The sequence below is a fragment of the Drosophila pseudoobscura genome, chromosome 3 (genome assembly GCF_009870125.1).
Source record: "Drosophila pseudoobscura strain MV-25-SWS-2005 chromosome 3, UCI_Dpse_MV25, whole genome shotgun sequence".
Classification (NCBI taxonomy): Eukaryota; Metazoa; Arthropoda; class Insecta; order Diptera; family Drosophilidae; genus Drosophila; species Drosophila pseudoobscura.
The window spans coordinates 15790248-15813973 of NC_046680.1; the positions used below are offsets into that span (position 1 = coordinate 15790248).

Consider the following 23726-nt stretch of genomic DNA (forward strand, 5'->3'; position numbering starts at 1 on the left):
GGCCATAAATTTAACATCCGAGGCCGAGTAACATATTTATTAAGCGCTCGAAAAAGTGCGGCAGAACAGCACGAAGTGCGGCTAACCACTGGACCACAGGGCATCCCAGACGGGCTTGACTTCTCTGTGTCATCTGTCCCGTCGACTGTCGACTCAATCTTCGCTCGCAGATTGTTGGCAGTGGTGTTGCCGTTGCTTGTCAAATAAAAAGTGTGCCTCGGCAATGTCTGTGGCTGTGCCAGTAATTTGCCGCCGCAGTTAATGAAAATTGAAAAGTGCTTACTCGCATTGCGTATACGCCACATAGTCCTTGGTCTGCATCGCATCGCACCACATCACATCACATCACATCGCGATGGATTGGATCGATGGTGGGTGTATTGTCAGTGATGTGGTTGCATAATAGCTGCTCTACATTTCGCGCTACAGCACACTTATGCAACAAGCAAACCCATTAGAAGTTGCAACAGCCCTATACCCAACGGCCCCACCCCGTTGTCTGTTTTTGTGTCGAGTCATTTTTGCGCTCAAAAGCACTCACTAAAACAAATAAACACTTTGCCCATTGTTTCGTTTTGACAAATGCGTGTAATTTACGGAAATGTTTGCCCGTCCGTCCCCCCCCCCCCCCCCCCCCACCCCCCACTCTCACTCTCACTCGCTCTCCTTCTCTTTCGCTCCGGCACTCCTTGTCTCTATCGCTCGCTCTCTCGCTGTGTGCTGCATGTTTGCTAAATTGTCTTGGCTATGTTTGCAGAGCTCTCGGCATCCTTAACTCAGCCCGACTACGGGAGCGGCAATTAGTGGGAGCTGGGAAAAAGCCATGAAGTAAGTGGAAGCTTTCCACTTTCCCTCCCCGCGTAATGCACACACACACACCCAGACACCCAGACACCCACATCCGTACGTACTCCGGATTACAAAGTCATAATCGGGGTAGAAAAATATAGGTTATATAGCCTACATCCATCCCTAACCATCTGCTGCGGCTGCTGCTCGTCAAAGTGGCAATAAAATATGCTCTCATATTGCTGCCGCTCGAATGGCTCATCGTGGGCCAATTGAAATGCTTATTGTGAGGTGGAAGTGGCATCGAGGAGCAGTTGGTCAAGCAGATCAACCATGAAATCACAAAAGATTCCTTTTGCTTTGCCGCCTGCTTTGTTGTGGTCTTAATGAGGAAATATCATTGTTGTTTCGCTTCGGTTTGGTTCGGTTCGGTTCGCTTTGTTCCGTTTTGTCTTTGGCTGGAAAGGCTGTGCAATTTACGATACCTTTGTGGTTTCAATCTGGCAATGGGAAACATAATTAAAAATTGTGACAGCCATAAATTTGGTTTGGCTCCCCTCCAGGGACCCACAGAAGGAGACAGGAGGCCAACCAGCAGATAGCAGATAATTAAAGTGGCTAAAAAAGCCAAAAAAGAAGAAAAAATAAGCACGAAACTGGGTCCAAACAGGGCCAACAAGGGCCCTCCAATCCCCTGCTCTATTTTCTTGTTTTGCTGCTGCTTTTCTCCGTTTGGTTGGAAAAGTAGCTTAAAAGTCAGGCGAAATCAATTAGGTTGCAGTTTATGGCAGACACAGAGGACTGGAGCATTAGAGCTTTAAGCCTTTCTGGTCCCGGCCAAAGCATCATTTGATTTGAGTATAGCTGCTGCAGCGCAGAGCCAGCTGCTGCTCCCGATGCAAAATGCAGGATGCCCACATCCCAGCTGTCCGCCCACCAGCACCACTATACCGTTTAAAGACCCACTCCCAAGGTCCACGGTCCCGGTCCCGATCCCCAGTCGACTGCTGGCCTGGCTGCGGGCTCCGATGCTGGCCTGGATGGGACTTGGCCTGTTGTAAAGTGTCAAAACGTGTACTTGTCGCTGGCAGGATGTGCAGCAGCTCCTTTAATTTGAATTTTATGCACTGCATGCATAAATTTATGGCCCTGGCCCGAGCCCGAGCCCGAACCCCGCCTTCAAATGGCGCCGACAATGACAAAGGCAACATGACAGGCACATGTCCATTATGGCCAGACGGGGGCGGCCACTCGGCTCTGAGTGGGTGGACAGCATTTAAATGTGCTGGTTGCCGTTGCCAGCCAGCAAAAGAGCACGAGCCGGGAGCCAGAGACCTTCTTATCTGGGCTCTGACAAGTCGGGCGGCATCTTAAATCATTGGGACCAGAAATCTGATTAAAGCCAGAGCGCAGGATGCTGGAAAAACCAGCACCATTTCCGTATTTGCAAAGAATTTGCGTAACAATTAATTGCACATTTAATATTGTCGTTTATGCCGGCCTGGGCGAAGATGAAAAAGATTGAAAAATGAATTTTTAATTACAATTGCTGCGAGAGAATTAATTTATATAAGCGCATTCTCCTGCAATCATAAAAGGTTATTTACCGGAATTTCAACCTTTGTTGTTCAGCTACTCCTACTCCTGCTGCTGCTCCTTCTGCTGCTCCTGCTTCTGCTGTTGTGGCTGATGCATTGATTTTGATATGACGCTGCACCATATGGACACGGGACAAGGGACACATGGCAGCCTTAATATCCTGCCTGTCAACCACCCCTTGCTCTCTGTATGTGTGAGTGTGGCCTCGCCCCTTCAGTTTCTGTCAGACTGTCAGAGTGCTAAAAATAACATGTGGAAAAAAGACCCACCAAAGAGTGACCGAACCGAACCGAATCGAATCGAATCGAGTCGAACGCGCCGCTGATGCATTATAAATGCGCCAATTGCATTGAGTGCAATGATTTTTAACTTGTTTTGGCTGTCACTGCCGCTGCCACTGACGCTGCCACTGACGCTGCCACTGCCACTGCCATTGGCCTCATAAAATCGCGCTCGGCTTCTGTCTCTCGCGAATCGGTCTGAAACGGTGCTGTCAGAGGCACTTCCTTCAGATTATGACTTTGATTGACCTTAGCAAACAGAAGGAAAAATCAATTAAATAAAATGGAAATTGCAGAAGAAAAACTTTTGTGGATCAAGGCCTTGTTCTTGTTATTGTAATTATTCTTATTATAGCTATGAAATACCTTTAAGATCCGTTTCTAGAGTACTTCTACATTGCAAGAATTGTGTCTTAGCCGAAATAAAAACACTCTAATACTTCTCGTTTGGCTTGGGGATTTGATCTCTTGCAATAGACTTGGTCATGGTTAATGAAACCCGTACTGGCTGTACTGTCTAAACAATAATAAAGCAGGGTATAACTGATTAAACCAATATGGCGCCCAGATATGTACATATTTCGGTGCTATGCACGAAACTCATCTAATTATGCAACGAAAATCTGCACTACTCTAACAAGGACAGAGCCCAGGACAACTGGGACAGCTGGGACAACTAGGACAGCGAGGCTTACTAAACTGTGACCAAATGTCACACGTGGTTTTAATTATTGCCAAGAGTTCTGCTCCGTACTCTGCCGTACTGTACTGTACTGTGGATGTGTCCATAAGAGCTCGTCTGTGTTTGTGTGTGTGTGCCAGGCCTAATTACATTTTGTGGCATTCGACAAAGTGTTGATTATTAATTAAAATAGCTTTATTCAACGCTGTCGCCTATCAGAATATCAGTTAAATATTTAAGCATTCCTTTGCCTCTGCCTAAACACTGTCCATGTAATCATGGCTCCATTATGCCATAACGAGCTCTCCCTTCCTCCCCCCACCCCCCTCTCCGCATCCACCACTGTATGTGTGTGCAGGCATGTGTGTGTGTTCTGTTTGTGTCGTAAGGGGAAAACAGAAATCAAAATGGCTGGCAAATAGCAGACAAAGTTTTGCTGCAAATGGAATAGAATGAAATGCGAATGGGAATGGGTCTGGGAATAGGTCTGGGAATGGGAATGGAAACGGGTTGCAAGTGTAAATGGCTTGTAATTAAGCTGCAACGTGAGACGTTTAAATGGAAATTGCATTTGGCCTAATGCCCGTACCCTCTTCCTCTCTCTCTCTCTTTCTTGCTCTCGTTCCCTCTTGCAGAAGGAGCTGTTCGTGAGCAAAGTTGAGCCTACGTCGCCGCGCAACGAACGCAAATTCTCCGCTGCCACAGCGCCATCGATGAAAACAAAGTGGCTGAAAGCATTTAAGAGCCTAAAGCCTGCTGGTTCTGGTTCAGCACAACAAGCAGACAGGTAAGTCCAACCCTGCACCATCCCCTATAGCGTCCCCTCCCCTGCCCTCTGACACAACATTATCAGGCATAGAGCGAACAGAAACCACAGCAAAGTACGAGTGTCCCGCCCCATACACATCCCCATCCACATCCACACCCATAAAAAGAAGTAAGAGCGAGTGCCGACCACATTCAAAATGAAATAGTGCCTGCGGGGCAAGAGTAGAGGAGTAGAGAAGGAGCCGCCCGCACGTTAATATGCCTAAAAGCCTGCGGAAAGGGCGCACAGTTATTCAAGCAATCGCGGAAAGCCCCCAAGCATTGCAAGTACATATTTACACACTTCGAATTATGCAATGCAGCCATGGCACTCCAACAGATATTCCCAGATAACCCGGCCACAGGAGCTGCCCTCCCACAAACCAGTCCAGTCCAGCCCGGCCCCACTCTAGGTTAAGTTAACGCTCAGTTGGGCAAAGTTCAGACTACTAATGTTCTCTACACTTTCTCTCTATTAATATATATAAACATACGTACAATATATGCCATCTCATTTGAACACTTAACGCATTGAAATTGCAATGCTTTTGACTTGCCACTCAATACAATCGATATATCGGTACTTAATCGCGACCAATCAGCCAACCACCCCGACAAAATCAAATGTACCACGCTGTATCAACCGTTTTGACTTTGAGGTAACCAAAATTCACCAACTAAAACTAAAACAGTCCAAGCTTCAGACATAACTACTATATCTAGAACCTCAATGTATATACATATAAGTAAAGTAATTCCCATATATGACACTCTGTCCCACAAAGCCGTACGAGGTTGTCCTAAATGTTGCACGCCAATGTAGACAATTATCCCAGCTAATTGATTTCCAGCACGTACACATTGCATATCCGTTATTATTTTATTATTATTAGCCATTTATTGGTTCCGATTTGCCATGAAGTGCACCTGCCACCACTCCGAAGTGATCAATCACGATTACTGCCACATGTGGCAATTAAAAGCGGCTGAATGCTGTACCTACGGCCAGTTAAAGTGGAGCAAAGACAATGGCCATCGGGTCCAAGTCGAGCAGCAAAGTTTACACTGTTCGATAGCTGGAAATAAATGTGTCCGAGATCGAGAGTGAGAGTGGGCTCCTCCATATGTTCCGGACAAGTTTCCTGCTTCTGCTTCTGCTTCTGCCACAGGCGGACATAGTAAATTCCACTCGGTGCCACTGAAGCACTGAGAAATATGGGAAAAATTGCAAAACTATAAATTTTCCATCCTCCTAACACAGACCATAGCCATACCCATACCCATACCCATACCCATACCCATACCCATACCCATACCCATACCCATACCCATACCCATACCCATACCCATGGACACACAGACTGGACACATGCTTCCGCCCCATAGAAATGGCCAGCATTTTGTTGCATTTGCAATGGGGGAGATGGGAAAACGGTAGTGGCAACTGCAACAATACTTAATTCCATGCCGACAGTCTGCACTGCCAATGATGATAAATCTGGAAATCTTATCGGCTTAGTCAGTGCGAGTGTGAAGGGGATGGGGGGGGAGGCGCGCATTATCCCCTCAACTTCGTTTCGAATTATTTCCGACTTTTCGTGGATTCATCAGAGGCGAGACTCCGGCGGCGATTCCGCATAAATAAACGTAAACGAAAGTACGAAAATACGGACTGGACTGGGCATTTACAAACGTGACAAGAAAGTCCCAGTTAAATGTTGAGTTTTGCTATATTACAAAAGTTTCGCCCCGAAACTGGACCTCCCCCCAAAATGAAAGTTAACTCATTTCGCTGTGGTCCAGTTTTCGTTGCTGCCTCGTATTGTGTTTTCCGTTTTAGCGTTTTTCGGTTGTCGGTTTTCGGTTTTCGGTTCTGATGGGGTTTATTTTCAGGTTGCTGAAACTTTTAAGTAGTGTACAAACCCAATAATGAATTTGTAATGTGAATAATTATTTATTTATGCCGCTCTTTGGTTATAGCATTTTGCCACAGAAACTGCAACCACAGACACAGACCCATTCACACTCACACCTCCACCACCAAATCACCTCGATGCCTAGTACATATGTATACCTACCTAGTAAATGTACAATATACCGTGTGATATTTTAGCCACACGACTAGCTCGATAAACCCATTAAGTATGCCAATGCATTGATAATCGTAGCCTCCCCCAGTACACATACATATGTAGATATCAAACTCCGATAGCTGATGTACACAATAGAGATGTATTTTAATTATAAATCGATTAGAGAGCTGACACCTTGGCCAGAAATCTATCTTGGTAATTTGCTGGCAGTGCCACATAATTTGTACAATATTTAATATAGCTTAAGAATTCTCTGCAAATGCAAAATCAATCATCATCTGTAGTTGGTTATTCATAAGTGTTGCACTTTCCCCACTTCCCCACCAATCGCCAATCGGCCACTTGGGGGAAATTGTGTACTCGTATTTTACGCACTTTCCACACACAACTTTATAAATATTGTGCCGATGAGCTCAACTGAATTTATTTTCTCGTGCGTCTGTCCGTTCGACTGTCTGTCCCTACTGCAGGCTGCCTGGATGTCCGTTCCTCTGCGCTCATCCGCATCTGTGTGCACTTACCAACACTCCTGATTCCGGACCGGGCCTAGGTCTGAGTCTGAGCCTGAGCCGGAGGAGTGCCAGCCTTCTTTCACCCTTTCTGTTTTTTTCTGGTAAATACAAGTGCACCTCTTCTGTGTGTGTGTGTGTGTGTGAGAGAGAGGGAAAAGTTTCAGTTGCAATTGCAAATTGGTTGTATCTCTGTGTTAAATATGAAATTAAATTGTTGAAATGCTTTCGTTGTGCTGTGTGCAGAACATAAATAACAGCACAGTGCATTTGGCAGAGATGATCGTCTGGCTGTGAAGTCCACTCGAACAGTAACGAATGGGCATTGTAACAGTTTCCAATGAATCCAATAGGGCTGAGTAGAGAGCCGAGAGTTGTCTGCTTTTAAATACATTTATTCTAATTCTTTTCCTGTCCAAGCACACTCACACTCCACATGCGTTTGATTAATGTCCATTGTCTATTATCCACTGTGCACAGTGCATTGTCCACACCCCATTGTTTGTTGTGCATTGTTTGTCGTGTCTAACAGCAATCTGAAATAGCATAAAATATGAAACAAAAGCTGCCATAAAGTGGATCAGCATATGCTCCGGGCCTGGCCCGGCCGGTGGTATAACGAGAAATGGGGGACAAGTGCAACATTTGCGACGACTCCATTGCGTAGCCTTCTTACTGATGCCGAACCCTTTTGCCACCTTCCCCCTTCCCACACAGGCGTAATGGTGCCTCCAGCACGGCCTCCGAGCCGCTGCGCCCCAACCTGGACGGGAGCCACCATCTGCAGGAGTACACGTACAAGAAGATAACGGCCTGCGATGCCTGCTCGCAGATACTGAGAGGTGCGTATGGGCCCAGTCCCAATCCCAATCCCAATTCTCATTCCTGTCTCACCTAAATCAGTACACTTTTACGAGTAAGCCACTAACCATTTGCTGGCAATGGGCCTTCCCTCTTATAGGACACACGCGGCAAGGTCTACGCTGCCGCATCTGCAAGCTGAATGCCCACGGAGACTGTGCCCCGAATCTGCCGCGCTGCCAGCCCAAGCAGAAGCTTCTGCGGCGCCAGAAGAGCACCTCCGAGCTGGAGAATCGTGTTGATGTTGAGGAGGAAAGTAAGTATCTGGCACGCATTATCATCACAGCCATGTCCCCTGACAAACACACTCGCACACACACACACACGCACACACTCACATGCAAGCCCACATGCAGATACACAGATACACTCACCAACACGGAGACAGACCCGCTTTGGAGGGAATGTGGGGGAACTAACGACTTGTGGGGGAAATGTTGTCGTGCCGAAATGTGCTTGGCTGGAAGTCCAAGTCCCCCAACAATTTGTCCTGCTAACCGTGCCCTAACTGCATTTGCATGGAGCCAGCACCTGGCATATCCTGTTCCAGGAACTAACCTTGAAGCTCGAAATAACTGCATTGCATGCTCTCTGTTCTCTTAGTGTAGTCTATGGTCTCTGGTCTCTGGACTCTGGACTCTGGTCTCCAACTGGCACTCTTCCGCCCACCATCCCCTGACCACGGAAGCCACATTTTGCATACATTTTGCTTACCATTTGGCATATATTTATTGATCTGAGTTGCTCAGAGAGGAGCGAGTCCCTGCCACTGCGGGGGGCTGTGATTGCCTTGGTATCAGTTGATTTCACAATGGATTTATGGCACTCGTGGCGGCATACAGGCTGTGGCATTTGTGATTTGTGTCGCAATTCTCTAAGCACCAGCGAACAAGAGCTTTGCAATTTTCTTGGCCCTCCCTCCCGGTCTGTCCCGTCTGTCCTCGAAACAGAAACACGTACAGAGGTGCCTGCAGTGTATAGATACTCGTAGGATGATGATGATGAAGATGATTTGCCTGCTCATTGAACTGTGAAGGAGTGCCAGTTTGTTACATTCCTCGAGAATGCAAGTGCCATCCATCTGCAAGTAGTTAATCAACACGAATTCCAAATTGTCGTCTCAGCATTAATGTGAATAACTCAATCTGAATTTCCATTGAAATCCTCTTCCCCCACTCACCGAACACCGAACACCGAAAACCGAACACCCCTCCGACAAACCACACCGAACCCCACTAGCATGGCAACAGGAGTCCGTTGTGGCAACGGTAGAAGATCAGGCAGAGGATCAGCTGAGTGTGCCGGATCCGAGCTCGAGTTCGAGTTCCAATCCGAATCCGAGCTCAAATCCGAACGCGAAATTCCGTCAAAAGACGCCCTTCATGCAACGCATTGCGCAGCTAGGTATCCAAATGATCAGTATTACTATATAGTATATGCCATAGCTGTACGTACCCACATATAAATCAATATCAATAGCTATACATAGCATCTGCGATCTATACGTACTCGTGTGCGTGTTGTCGTGCGATGTCCGCGCCAGATACTCGACTGCAATGCGCTTGAACCTTATGATTTTTATTGGATTTTTGGATTTTTCGTTGTTGTTTGACTGTTGCGCTTTAACTCACTTAACTAGCGAGACAATCAGCGAATGAACAATCAGCTCAGAGTCAATCTAACACCAAAACATACAACCAAACACGAATAAACATACATATTACACAAATTACACCAGCTAGATCCACTCGGAGGACACCCACTCGTCGGTAAATCGAAGGAGCTAAAGGAACCCCAAAGAAAAATAAATCAATTGCAGTAGCGGAGCATGCTATAGCCACCACATACTCCTACTCGTACTCGTACTCGTACTCGTACTCGTACTCGTACTCGTACAGTAATTCACCAGTATGTCGAACAGTTCACTAGAAGTTGCCTCACTCTCATTCCGCATAGCTCTTGCGGGGTACTCCTTGGGGACGGGTCTTCGGGCAGCCAACAGATCTCGAGGAGGTCGATCGCTTGCAAGCAGGATGTAAAACCCACTAGCGTAACGTTAGTCAAATCTCAGTCCCACACACTATCCCCTATCTCCATACATATGTACTTCTATGCAGTTGAGATCATGATAAGTAGACTCCAAACTCCCTCCCCATCCATTAAGCTCATTCCAAATTAGAGAACTGCTCAAACCACTTCCAATTTGTAATATCAATTCCAAAATATCAAAATATCAAAATATCAACCACGCACGGTCATCAAAAATACTGTATCCAAAATTGAATACGAATTGAAATCGATCAAACCAAAATCAAAACTGGCCACCATCGCCCTTCACCAACCAAACAACCAACCAATGAACCGAATCAATGAACTTGTCAACTCTCCTACGGCACCCAAAGAAATAACCGAAATCGATCAAATTTACCGCGTGCTGAAACAAGCCGGCGAACTTAAATCCGGGCATCTTGCAGCAGGCGCCGACAAGTCCGTCCAGGCCAAGGTGCTGGATGGCAGCTTCGTGGGAGGGTCGATCCCCGGGCCCGCGTTCACTGAGCGGGAGATGGTGCCGGGCCTACGGCCGGCGGATATACCTATTGTCAGTGTCTCCGAGCTGGCCTTGCAGGAGCAGGAACAGCAGCAGCAACAGCAACAGCAACAGCAACAACAAGTACAACAGCAGCAGCAGCAACAAATGCAACAGCAGCAGCAGCAGCTACAACAGCAGCAATATCAGCAGCAGCAACGAAGTTTGGCATCGGTGGCGCAGGCGGCAGCGGTGCGGGCCGGACGGGGCGTGCGTCCGCCGCCCGTGGCCATGCCCATTCTGGGCGTGCAACTGCAGCAACAGGAGCTGCAGCAGCAACGTGGCGGCCTGCCAGTGCCCACCCAAGATATATCGAGTAGTTCAGGTCCGACAAATCACCAAATGGCAGCAAAAGTAGTTTGTTGTTACTCTCTATCTCTCTAAAAACTATCTCTTCATCTATCCCCATCTGTCTTTTGTTCTCACACTCACCTCACTTCATCCACTTCTGTCTCTTTCTGTTGAGTTCACATTTTTCTGATCTTTTCAAAATAAGTATGTTATGTTGTAGTTTCGGTTTTGGTTTCGGCTTCGGTCTTGGTTTTGGTTTTGGTTTCATCTTTTTGTACTCCTCTGTATTCCCTCTCTGACTCTCCTCTTACTTTCGATCTCTGTCTGTTTCTGTCCCGAGTCCCATATACCCCCGTATACCGTCTCAGTGCTTCAGCTACCCCCACCCCCACCACCACCCCACACCCAACTAAAACCATCTACCGCATTTCTCTAGCCCCACACTCCCCAACATTCACATCCAGCCAAAGTCGACGCGTCGATTGTAATCCAAAAGATACCTCATGTAGATTTCCTCCATAATATCTTCTTGAGAAAGTAGTTGCTCATCCATCCACTCACATATCTTAGTTGTATTTAGTTACACTCGATTGCATTTTCTCTCTGTCTTTTTCTACAAATTTGTATCTAGATATGGCAAATCAATTTCAATTTCAATTTCAACTTCATTCGCATTGCCCTAACCAAATAGTTGCCCCCATTATTGCTTCGCTTGGCAGTTGATACTACGCTTGCGATTTAGATTTTGGCCAGTATTTAAACAATTACTAAGACACACACTCCCACTCCGCCCACTCCACCCATACACACGTACAGATCAATGACAGATACACGGATATACACACCAACAACACACAACAATATGCATTTTGTCTATAAATCAAATATATCTTAGAGTTTCAGTTGAAGTGCGTTTGACTGGAACAGTTTCTGAATACATTTTTCTCGTATCTTAGTCAGTATCATCCAGCATCGCCAGCATATATACATACATATACCTATACATATATACAATGAACGCAAAGATATCTAGTATCTATGAACCATATCGTATGTAGTTAACCGCAATTAATTTGTATATGCTAAACACTTTGATTTACTTATGCCACATATATACGTATATACGGAGACAATATCCATGCATTCTCTACTCAAATAATCTAATCGGGGAGAGTCAACAGCATCAGCTTGATTCCGAGTACGTTTCTGATTGTGAGTGTGTGTGCGAATGAGTTCTGTGTTGCAGCTTTTTCCGAGCCGAGTCTGCATCACGAGCGAATGAGTTTCCATTAAAATAGATTGCCACAAGACGCCCAGGGCAGACAGGAAGGCCAACGATGGCTCTTCCATTGTCTCAAGAGCAATCACATAAAACGACGTTGCCAAATCTTGACAAATGTGCACATAATTAGCGCCGCAGTTGAATGTTGCAACTGGCAACAGCAACAGCAACAGCAGCAGCAACTTGCATTCCCTTGCGGTCTGCAGCTGCATTATTCCAATTGGCAGAGAGTGTTAATGCAGCCCCTGACTGATTGATTGGAGACTGCCTATTGCCTCCTGTCTGTCTCTGGGAGGCTTTGTATCCTATGTCCTGGCAGGCCTCTACACAGCACAAACACATTCTAGGTTTAGTGAAATGTGCAGTATATACATACATATATATATATATATATCTATATATTCTTTCGTGTCCATATCTTTTTTGCCAATTTTCGTTTCGCTTGCCACCACTAATTAACCAAATAACCAAATGACCAATCAAATAACAAACAACATCAAACAACAAACAACAAACTTCGAACCGAAACACAAAGATCAACGCTGCGGGCAGTTCTTTGCCCCCGTCTCGAATATGTCCAGCTCGGCGTACATCAGCAATGGCTTCGGCATCAACTACTATACCGCCGGCGCTCTGCATCAGCCCTATGCGGGGCTGCCACAGTATGCCGCATCCTCTTCAGTAGCAGCAGCAGCAGCAGCAGCAGCAACATCGTCACCCTTGCATCATCAGCCATCCGGGAGCGGCGCCTGTGCCAGTGCCACTACCAGTGGCAGTACCGGCACCGGCAGCGGCAGCAGCTACCTCGCGAGCGATACGGGACTGCGGAGGCGTCTGTTCGCCGGGTTTCGACCGTTGTCCGGTTACGGACTCTTGCGGAAGAAATCGTCCCAGAATCGATCGATCTCGTTGCCGGAAAGTAAATACGACACATACCAGCAAGAGCCACACCATAACCATAACCATAATCATAGCAATAGACCTTATAGTCATTATCACAAGCTTCCCAACCTATCCAACAACCCTCTCATGAAGCACCACAAGTCATCACCATTATCAGCCCACCATCTGAGCACCTTACCATCTTCATCATACCAAACCCACCTTAATATTGCAAGAACTTCAACCAGCACTGCATCGACATCGACATCGACATCAACTTCAACAAAAACTCAAATCACCGCTTCTAGTCAAGATAGTAATGCTTTTAGTTATCATTCGCAATTGATGTTTAAAATGTGTTTCAGTGTTTCTTGTATCGATTTTGCCCTTGCAGAGGCCAGTATAATATGCCAGAACTTTCCAAATTTGATCAATACGAATACATATCGGACCACTCTATTCTCTAAAGCTCACGAGGCAATGATCGATCTGCAGGGGTACCAAGATCTTCGGTTCGCCTAGCCTTGTCTTCCATTAATTAATGTTTTGTCCTGTGGCAGGCCACAGATGAGTGTATATACGTATCTGTTCGTCTATGTGTATCTGTGTTTACAATAAATGTCTGCACCCCAGCCAAAAGACAGAAGAGTCAGGCGCTTTTCAGTTATTTTAATTTCGAGTCGTGAGTGTCAGGCCGCGGAGCCCGTGACGAGGCAGCCCGCTCAAACAAAGGCCAGAGTAAATGCCAATTAGTCTTAACCCAGTTTGCACTTCAAGCAAATGGCTCATTTCCGCTGCACACCAACAAACAAAAGCAACTACAACGGCAACAGCAGTCCAGGCGCATATTCCCATCATTTGTGTACATGCCCGGGTTCCTTTTTCTGGTGAAAACGGCTCCATCATAGCTCCAGCTTGGTCTGAGACGAAAGAACACCGAGTTCAGCCAGTGTTGTTGCCTACTGCTGATGCCGTGTAAATTACAAGCCATTGTCAACTCTTGTGCAAAAATTTAGCCGCGTAACTTCCTAGAAAATGGAAAGAACGAGCGCGAATGCTCCAAGCAGTGCACTGCTTGCATTGCATACAAATGCTGCTGACGGGGAAAAAACTTTTTTCGCAGCTCATGCCAACTCCCACAACTCGATTCGAGGCGAGTTCATTTGTGCTTGAAGCCCGCTGCATTTCTGATGCTCCCCAGCCCCAGTTCTGGCTCCGGCTCCCGATCCAGAATTCACCCACAGAAACAACTTTAAAGTCGCTGGCGAAAAACTTTTTTGTCTTCGGCTATGTAACTTCTTAGCGCGTGGAGGAGGATGTGAGATGGGAGATGGGGGTAGGCAGCGCTGGGAACTAGGCACTGGGGTCTGTCCCTAGCCGAACATAATTATGCTAAAAATTGTTATGACACACAATTTTTTCATTCCTTTTTGGGCCTGCCTTTCCCAGGGCTATCCGCCTGCTTCAATACTGAGTACTCGCAGCGGGCAAGGGTATAATGTATCCATGCACCTGTATGCAGCAGCCAGAAATAGGTCCTTCCCTCTCAGGGTCTGCCCCAAAATTCTTGTGTCGACCACGGTAATCAAGTAATCTTCGACCAATTTTACCTCGACTATTTCTAAAGCTTGTATTTTCTGTATAAAGGAATCTTAAATTGTAAAGCGATAAGCTCGCTGGGTAGTTTGGAGTAATAGCTTTGGGTATCTTATTGTCGGTCAGCCTTTTATTGAGTTGTTTTTCGCCATTCCTCTCTGCATGTTGTCGTCAGTTGTGCTGTTGTTGTTGGTCCCGACTTCCTTCGAGCGAGACTCGGTAGTTATTTCCCTAGGATTATGTTTCTGCTCTATTACTTGGCCCAGGCAGCACTCTCCACCCTCGGTGGCCGCATCTTTTGGTTTTCCTTATGCATGAGCGCTGGCGTCTTACTGTTTAATATTTTCTTTTTCTTTTCTGCGGTCTTTGTGTGTTCATTTGGTATAATTAGTTTTAATTCACATTTCTTTGCACTGGCCTCCGACCCAGGCGCTCGGTCAAAGGCGGCTGGGGGCAACACTCAACCATGCTTGGGGCCATCCGGTTCGGTTCCCCTAACAATGAGCTGGATCCATCGAAGCTACTTGCTACTAACCATGAAAACTGCCGAAAGCTGGACTGAAATTACAAGCGATGATATTAATGTACTTATTTGACACAGCATCAACGAATCCGAAAACTGAAACAGCACGTCCCTTTGGCGAGCCCCTGATGCTGCCGCGAGCCAGCCTTAAGAGCCCAGAGGCCGCTCTCCCGGAGGAGTCCAAGGCCAGGCGCAGAGTCCGGCTGAGCTGAGGCACGGTAGAGCATAGAAGAGATGATACGAAGGAAGGAAGAAGGAAGAAGGGGGTGGAGCAGCATTGCGTAGCGACACTTAAAGTCTTCATATATAACAAAATTATTTTATCTCTTATCTCTTAAGTTTCGAATTTTCTGTACCCCTAGAAACGAATCCTAGCTCAATTAATGTTACAAATGCATCACAGTAATTATTATAAAATACTCAAAGTAGTTAATTCACCCATACTCGTGCAGAGCTATATAAATGTATACATATAAATGTAGTACGTACTCGTAATTATTTAAACTGTAGTTAATTTCGATTCGTGTACTTTATAGAGCCTGGATGTGAGCAACCTTAAACGTACTGTACGATTAAAGTATTAAGTTATATTTGACGATTGCACATGTTTTTTTGCTGTTTGATTGTTGTAAATTGTTGTGCACGGACAACGAGAAGGATGTGAAAGGGAAGCATTCTCGTTCTCATTCACATATACGTATAAGAACCTAGCTCGTAGGACTTCCACCCATTCACTTCATTACATTCATTTTCCATGGACACACTCACATACCTCTGGCACAGCACAGCACAGCACTGTTTCACAGTGCAGACTGGAATCAAGTTTTCCACTATTTCCACACCTACGACAGCAGAAAGTTTCCTTCTTTCTTGTTGGTTTCTGTTCTGGCGGCAGCTGAAACGGGATGCCCAGAGAGAGCGCACTGGACATGCCCGACACACACACACACACACACACTCGCTGTCTCTCTTTCTGTCTCTGAACGTTGAATGTTGCTAAGTTTAAGAAACAATAGATATATATGTATTACATACTGTACTTCTACAATAATAATTTCTCTCGATGTGGGGCCGCAAGGCCACTGAATGTTTCAATTTTAATTTGATTACATTTTCGGTATTTGTTTGGTTTCTGTCTTGAAACTGTAGATGCATAGATTCTATTTTTCATCGACATGATCAATGCTGAACAAATGAAATTAAAATCAATATATTTTTATTCCACGTTTTATCAAAAACAAAAACATCTCTCATGTTTTGTATTGTCCGACCACAAATACAACAAAACATGGTCTAACACACACCAATAAACCCTACCAAAAACAACTCCAACTCCAACAACAACAACAACAGCACCGCACTCACCGCGCCGGCAAAAGTTGAACTTACGCATGAAATCCCTGAGCCTGGACTCCCCCGAGTCGTCGGAGCTGCACGGCCAATTCCGGCGGCGTCCGCAGCTGCCGGTGGCGGGCGCCTCCACATCAGCGGCCCCCGGCTACTATCACGGCGGATCGGGAGGCCACCTGGAGCACAGCACTCCACCATCGAACAACAGCCGTCTGCACTGTAAGTAGCAACCCAGTAAAACTTCCCGTTCCGTTTCCGTAAACGGCCCCAAAGCCGATACCGATACCGATACCGATACCGACTCTTACGAGAGCTGCGAATACTCTCGTCGCTGCACTAAATCAACCAACCAACCAACAACCACCTATGTACCTACGATCAACTATTGAAAAAAGGGCACCACTTCTTCCTCTTTGGCTTCCTAACGAATCTAACGAATCTAACGAATTCCCTCACCCTAATTTCGATCTAGTACGTATACACCCAACACCATCTAAGTCACACAAACTATACAATAGCAGAGAGAACACACTTACTATGTAGTCGCTTACAATGTAAATACGTTGAAAACGCTACTCTGCGTAGTACAGCTTTTGTTGAGTAGTTTGATTTGGTTAATCTCGTAAAACTTGCTACAATTACGTAATTACATGATTACTTAGAAACCGTAAGCTCCAGTTAATATTGCTTTAAAGATCGCAACAACATCTGCTGATCATACACCAGTATTTCTCAACCTTAGCGGGGACTATCTGAAGTACTGTATGTTGAAACACTGCGCCTATCTAATATCTAATCCCGCTCTATATCTCTTGCTCTATACTATCTCTATTTTATCTTTATGCGTATTTTATAGATTCTCATTTCTCTATTGCTAATCTTTGTAATTGTTCTTTTACGTTCATTCACTTCAACTACATCCAACTAACCAAACACCTTGAGCATGTCCTGGAACAGGGATTAACGCATCCAAAACCATTACAGCGCCATCGAGTCCCTCGCATACGGGCCGCAAGCTGTTGTATGCCACACGTGGCATGCGTGGTGGCAGCGTCGATTTACCGGATGAATTGGAGAAGTCACAGTCCTCGGCCAGCACTTCGCCATGCCTCTCACCAGTAAGACATCCCCAGGTATTCCCCCATCCCTTCTCATTCACTCACTCACTCACTCACTCACTCATTCATTCGCTCATTCTCAATCTCATTCGCTATTCGTGCGTTGATTTTTGCTGCACCATCCGCCAATGACTGCATTCACGCATCCACGCTTTCCCCAATCTAATCCCATCTCATTCGATTCGCTTCGATTCGACATTTTCAAGAAATCGCATCGTCTGTTGCCCACCAACTTGTACGTCATCCTCTACAACTTCAAGGCGCGGCATCCCGACGAACTCGACCTCAAGGCTGGCTATAAGGTGAGCAAGTCCCCCCAAGTACCGACCCCTACTCTCACTCTCACTCCCGTTCTCGTCCTCCCATCGGTATGGTATGCCATATGCACGACTATGAATAATAAACAACACGCTTTGTTTAATCCACTAAGCGGAGCGCTTAGCTCACAGAATGGCTGCGCTGCACAGGAAATTGGCATAACAAAATCAGAAATACGCGTACACCCGATATACGATATACATACACAAATATTCGCATTTCGCATTTAGCATTTAGCATTTAGCATTTCCCATTCTTTATTCAATATTAAAACGAACAAGGACAACAGAACCCTACCCTGTTCAGGCTCGTATGTATCTGAACAAAGACAGAAATATAAAGAGGGTGCAGGGAGGGGCAGAGCTCTTTTTTCTACTGCGTAAACAGGACAACGCAAACAGCGAATAAGAAGAAATAATAATAGTTGCTGCGTTTCTGTGTACTTTCGTTGATTGCGAGTGCCCCCTCCCCTCCGCTCCCCTACCCACTGGCAAAGTGTTCAATATTTACAGATTAGCTTTTGTTCGGGCTTCGTCCTTGCCAGAGGAGCAATCTGGTGGATAAACCGAACTTTTGTTTTATAATTTACTGTGCGGTTCGATAATCTGGGACGAGTCTTCAGTCGTCAGATCGATACTTACATCTTGGCACTTGAATTTCGAATTTTCTACTCTATAAGCTATGCCTTTTCCATGCTTAATGCAGTTTTCACTATTCTCTCATAATGGTCCTATTTCACAACAATTGAAGGGAGACACAAATACAATTAGGTGTTGGTTCAAGTCTGTTTCTGCCAGGTTTTTGCTAGGAGACGTCAAGAATTGATATGGATCATCATCCCATCAACTAAATTGTTTCACGTTTCGTTCAGGTGACTGTCATTGACACATCCGATCCGGACTGGTGGAAGGGCAAGGTCCTGGGACGCGTTGGCTTCTTTCCATCCAAGTACTGTGTGCGTCTGAACGCCAGTGAGAAGCCCCTGCAGGTTACCCACAATCTGCAAGTTTCCGATGGGGAGCGCAGCGACAAGATCACGCTTCTGAGAGACCAGATTGTCATACAGGTAATGAACGAAATCGAATTGTGTGCGAGAGCCGAGAAGGGGCTAACGAGATCAACCTCCTATTCCATGTTGGCTCGTTCAACCAGGTCGGCGATGAGGTCAATGGTATGTGCATGGTGCGCTCAGCCGACAACCGCCAGGGCTACTGTCCGGTCAAGTATCTGCAGGAGGTGTGACAGCCAGAAGAGCCAGAAGATGAGCCGCCTTCTGACGAGCGGAATAGGCCGCAGAAGTCGGCGTTGCAAACGTCGTCGAGGACGACGGATAAGACCAAGCGTAGGATTAGAATTGTAGTTAACGATAATAGCAGCTTAGCCGGAAGTAGTATCGCACCTGCACCATCCCACACCACCTATTCCAATCACCAGATCCCCAGAGAAGCGGAGGCCGAGACGAAGCGACTGAACATCGATTACGGGGACGAGAGCAGTGCCGACTGGGAGAAGGACAAGGACGTACTCATTTTGTCCGGGCGCCGAAACAAAAACGACAAGAACTGGGAGAACTGGGAACGGATCCGCGAGCAGAAGCTGGAGAAGATGAAGAACATCTGCTTCGAGAGCTACCGCCAATCAAAGCGGGACAAGTTGCAACAGGCAAAGCCGCGACCAAAGCAGCTCGACTCCACCTGGTACACGGACAACATCTACTCCAATCGCTCGGACGACATGGATGAGGACTATGTACCGGACTGTATCAAGTACGGCGCTTACCGCCCGCTCCGCGACATTAACGAGCTCGACGAAAAGTACCCGGAGGAGGCAGGAGTCAACCGGGAGCGGCGCGGCGAGGGCGAGGGCTCCACGGGATACGGCCTGCATCGCTCCAAGAGCTGCAAGGAGTTCCAGTACCCCAAGTCGCAGAGCTGGTGCTTCGAGGGCAACGTTTTTGAGGGCGGCGGCGGCGTGGCCAGTGGCAGTGGGAGTGGGAGTGTCCCAGCTGCTCCGGCCACCACCTCCATACTGAAAAATCGGTCGGGAGTGCCCAAGTCCTACTCGTTCAGTGCCAGCACCAAGACAATGCCCTTCGACATCATTGACTACGAGCTGCCACCCGCCTCGAACACGCGGCGAGAGAAGCGCGAAGCCTACAGGCGCAACATGCACATGCTGTACAGCAACAGCCTGGACGAGCGAACCCTGGCCCACCGGTGTTGCGCCCGGGACCAGTGCACCAGCGCCAGGTGCCTGCTGGACGACATCTACCCGGGATCAGGAGCGGCAGCCAGATCGCGGGGTCGCGCCCCATCCCAGCAGTTGCTGGCTGGCAGCAGCAGGAATCTGAATCTGAACGCAGCGGACTGGCTGTTCGAGGAGCGGGCAGAGGCCGATCACCGGGCGGGGCGGGCTCCGAGGACGCTGGCCCCCACCGTGATATGTTGCTGTGCTGCGGACGATTGCTGCTGCCACCGACAGCCACAGCCCCATCTGGTGGTTCGACCGCGGTCCCGTGTTCACTGCCCCGGCCACCATCCAGCGGCTGAGGAAGAGGAGCACATGCACTGCCGTTACGACACCGATCTGGAGCACTTCATACGGGCGGAGCGCGAACGTCTGCTGCTGCAGGACAAGTTCCTGGACGAGGACGAACGCTACTTGGCCGCGGCACCTGCTCCCCGCAGCCCAGCGCGTCGGTACCCCAACTACCAGCGACCCACACGCAGCAAATCCCTGCTGGAAATGGAGCCATCAAATCTGTTCGACGACGACACTTGCTCAGACACAACCGAAATCGATCTGGAGGACTTCAACATCGATCTGGAGAAGTACTGGGAGCAGCTGGACAAGCCCCCCAGTCCCATCAACATGGACATGCGGCGCAACATGCAGAGCAGCCTCAAGGTGAAGAACGTTAACGTGAGGTGCTACAACAACGGACAACCCATCGACCTTCACGACCGGGAGCACGAGCGCCTAATGATCAAGAAGTCCCTGCTCGAAGGCATGCCCTCGCCGCCGCAGCTGGACTCCAGTGAGTCCTCCAACAATCCTGGATATCCTTTTTTTGAGAATTCCGACACCCCCTCCTTCCATCACCTCTCTGGACCGGGTCGTGCGCCCGCCTATGTGCCTGCGCCAGGCTACGGGCACAAGATCTACCCGACCGCGGACGTCCTGCCCTCGTACCAGTACAATAACTTCTACCCGGAGCACAGTCACCCGACCGTGGGCAACGTGCTGACACAGCAGCCCACAGCCGGCATCCACCATGCCTCCGCCGGCGGCCACTCGGCCCTCAGTCTGATCAACAACATCTTCTCCATCTACAAGCCGAACAAGTACTCGCCGGAGAACTGCCAGATGAACTACGAGAGCAAGCCGGAGCCGTGCAAGAAGATGAACGTGCCCAGCACCCGGCGACCCCTTGGAGCGGCCGCGCATCCCCACCCGCACCCCCACGAGTACATGCACTCCTCGATGAAGCGACCCCTGCTGGTGAGTGCCGACCAGCCCCACTTCAAGATTATACCCGAGAAGACTGGCCTCAAGATATCCCCTCTGCTCAGCTACGATGAGTACGGCGGAGGTGGATGTGGAGGCGGAAGCATCGACAAGTCGCATCATAGACTGAGCAGCACGGCACGGCCTCTGATGCTTCCGCACTGATGGTGCTGGACCTTTCCGTGGTATGGTAATGGCAACTATTGTTAGTTATGCTCCCAGCGACTGCCTGAACAACTCTCCAGAAATCCAGAAGACTCGCGAACAGCGGCACGCAACCCAAACGCACACGTTCCTGAGTCCTGCCCCAACAGCAGCTCCACCGACATTCGTAGCCGGTCGGGAGCTGGGGCTAGGCGTGGGGCTCGGGCTCTGGCACATCTGTTGTGGCGCTGGCAGCAATTCGAGTGCGCCACTTCCTCCTCAACCACCACTCGTCGTTGTCGTCCTCGTCCTCGTCCCCGTCGCCTTCGTTCATTCGCACAATTTGCTTTTGGTTCGGCAATGGGAGCAGGGACATTGTTTCATTGATTGATTCATCGTTGTCGCAGCAACTGACACTCCAGCAAAAGGAAATCCAGGAACAACAACTACAGCCATACCATTGGAAAACAGCACAAAAAAAAACTACAAGAACATGACCAAGAACTTAGTCAAGATTGTCCAATCTAGAGATGGAAATGCCAGTGTGTGATTAGATATCGAAAGATACAGACAGACCGACAAGTCGACAGATCGCTTAGTCGGTCAACGCTTACGGATAAGCAATGAATGAATCCTCTTCTCTCTTCAAACGGCCACTCACTCGAACAGAACAAACTAAACACACGTTTAAACACATTACATGTACAATCAATGTGCTTTTAATACGATGAACATCGCTAGAGAAATCGCAGCACATACCCAGCAGTATACCCATACATATATATGTAGGAATGTAGTTCAATAACAGCAAATGACAGATACACTAACTTTTCGAGCAACTTTTAAGCAATCAGCAGCGTATTTTCAATAGAGATACAAAAGAATACATACATACATATTTAAGGCAGATACACTTGCATGTGTATGTGCATGTGCATGTGTGCATAGGCTAAGCAGTTAATATCGTGTTTCATATTCAAGTATGAGAACCTATTGTATGCCCTACTCTGTAGCAGTTAAGCCGATTTTATTAGTACTGAAGCTTCGAAAGAACATTTACCTAATGATCGCTCTCGATAGGGATACTTTTTGGCATCGATATTGAGATAGTTTTTGGAATACGATACGACGAAAATACGAAAATATGTATGTAGATCGGAGATGGAAGATGATGTGTACTAGGGAAAACCGTTTTTATTGTCACGAAATTTTTTCTATTTTTTATACCAGACAACTTTGAAGCAACTAAACTGAGGGAGCTAATAAAATCGCTAGGATTGTTAAGGACACAAGCTTTTCGCTACGTTTGTAGATTGCATTGCAGCTACTAGAAGGGATTATACAAAGGACATACGTTTGGCAAGTGTGTGGCTTGGACCCGACAAAAGCGCTTTTATAAACTAACTAGATTTGTATATTAATGTGAAACATTGAATATGATAAATATGAATTGTACTTTTATGATGTATGCGTATCCACTGGCCTTATTTATTCAGAAGTAAGCAAATGAGCAACCAATGAGCTGAACTCACCCACACAAACACTCGATCGAAACGAGAACACACATCTGCATCTGCATCTGTATCTTCATCTGCATCTGCATCGGTATCTGCAGATAAAGATGCACACCCAGCACACACACAAATACAATTACAATTGAAATTTTCAGCAAGTAATACTCGTAAGGCTTCGCGTCGATTTTGTTAATTGTTTTTTGGCGTCCAATTTTAAATGATAGACAACTAGTGTAGGGCTCAAGACGAACTATACTATCGAGTATTTGTAGCATGTAAGCAAACTAAACAGAAACACAGAACCTTCAAAGAATATTACATTTTTAGCGAAAGCGTAAGGATTCTCTTGCGGAGAAGCAGACGATTTTGAATTTGAATTTATTTTTAATGACTTTTGAATACAAGCTAAACATACCACAGGACGTTTTATCAGAGATCGGTTTTTATCTATGTATCAAACGTGTTCTTGAACCACATACAACAACTAGTTGCTAAGCTAATACCCTATGGCCTATGACTTAGATGTAAGAAGGAGTATTTCCTAGCCACGGTTGCCACTATTTCGCCTAAGCTGCCAAAAGGGGTCGGGTTTTTGAATCCCTGTTGAATCACTCTGGTCCTTTTCTTCTACTCGGTGCTCGTGGGGTAAAAGGCATATTTCAGTGAATACTTGGAAGAGCAACAGCAACAGTAACCAGTCGATTCAGTCTATGTATTTTATGATTGCCAAAATGGTATGCCACGACCAGATCTCCTCGATCTCCCCGGAGGAGTAATGGATTATCGAAAAAGTGAATATTGCAGGCCAAAAAGTATTGCCTGAATTTGAGAACCGCATTTTTGAATCCGTGCAACGAACAAACGATCCCTTTTGGCTAAACAAATTTTTGTCAAGTGGCGACCGTGTTCCTAGCCCCACGCTTACACTGAAAAAGACACAGACACAGATACAAACACTGAGACAGACACAGAGACACGACAGACGGAGATGAC

General features: G+C 47.0%; 2 protein-coding genes and 1 long non-coding RNA gene across 3 annotated transcripts in view; 1 reads left to right on the forward strand and 2 right to left on the reverse strand.

Moving 5' to 3' along the window:
• The window catches only part of Stacl (SH3 and cysteine-rich domain-containing protein), a 49228-nt gene extending 26192 nt beyond the window's left edge, over nt 1-23036 (forward strand). The window contains 10 exon segments of the mRNA XM_033377329.1: nt 3987-4138; nt 4761-4817; nt 7478-7602; nt 7722-7877; nt 10096-10533; nt 16136-16351; nt 17117-17250; nt 17457-17552; nt 18440-18634; nt 18721-23036. Of these exon segments, the coding sequence (XP_033233220.1) occupies nt 3987-4138; nt 4761-4817; nt 7478-7602; nt 7722-7877; nt 10096-10533; nt 16136-16351; nt 17117-17250; nt 17457-17552; nt 18440-18634; nt 18721-21240 (4089 nt within the window). The 3' untranslated portion in view covers nt 21241-23036.
• Nucleotides 2250-2678, reverse strand: LOC117183499 (uncharacterized). The gene is made up of 2 exons (XR_004468588.1): nt 2397-2678; nt 2250-2338 (listed from the first exon to the last, which is right to left on the reverse strand). It is a non-coding gene; the product is annotated as an uncharacterized lncRNA (long non-coding RNA).
• Nucleotides 4815-6045, reverse strand: LOC117183497 (uncharacterized). The gene is made up of 2 exons (XM_033377333.1): nt 5505-6045; nt 4815-5364 (listed from the first exon to the last, which is right to left on the reverse strand). The coding sequence occupies exons 1-2, from the start codon at nt 5555-5557 to the stop codon at nt 5106-5108; spliced, it is 312 nt and encodes a 103-aa protein (XP_033233224.1). The 5' UTR covers nt 5558-6045; the 3' UTR covers nt 4815-5105.
• Nucleotides 23037-23726: the final 690 nt, after the last annotated feature.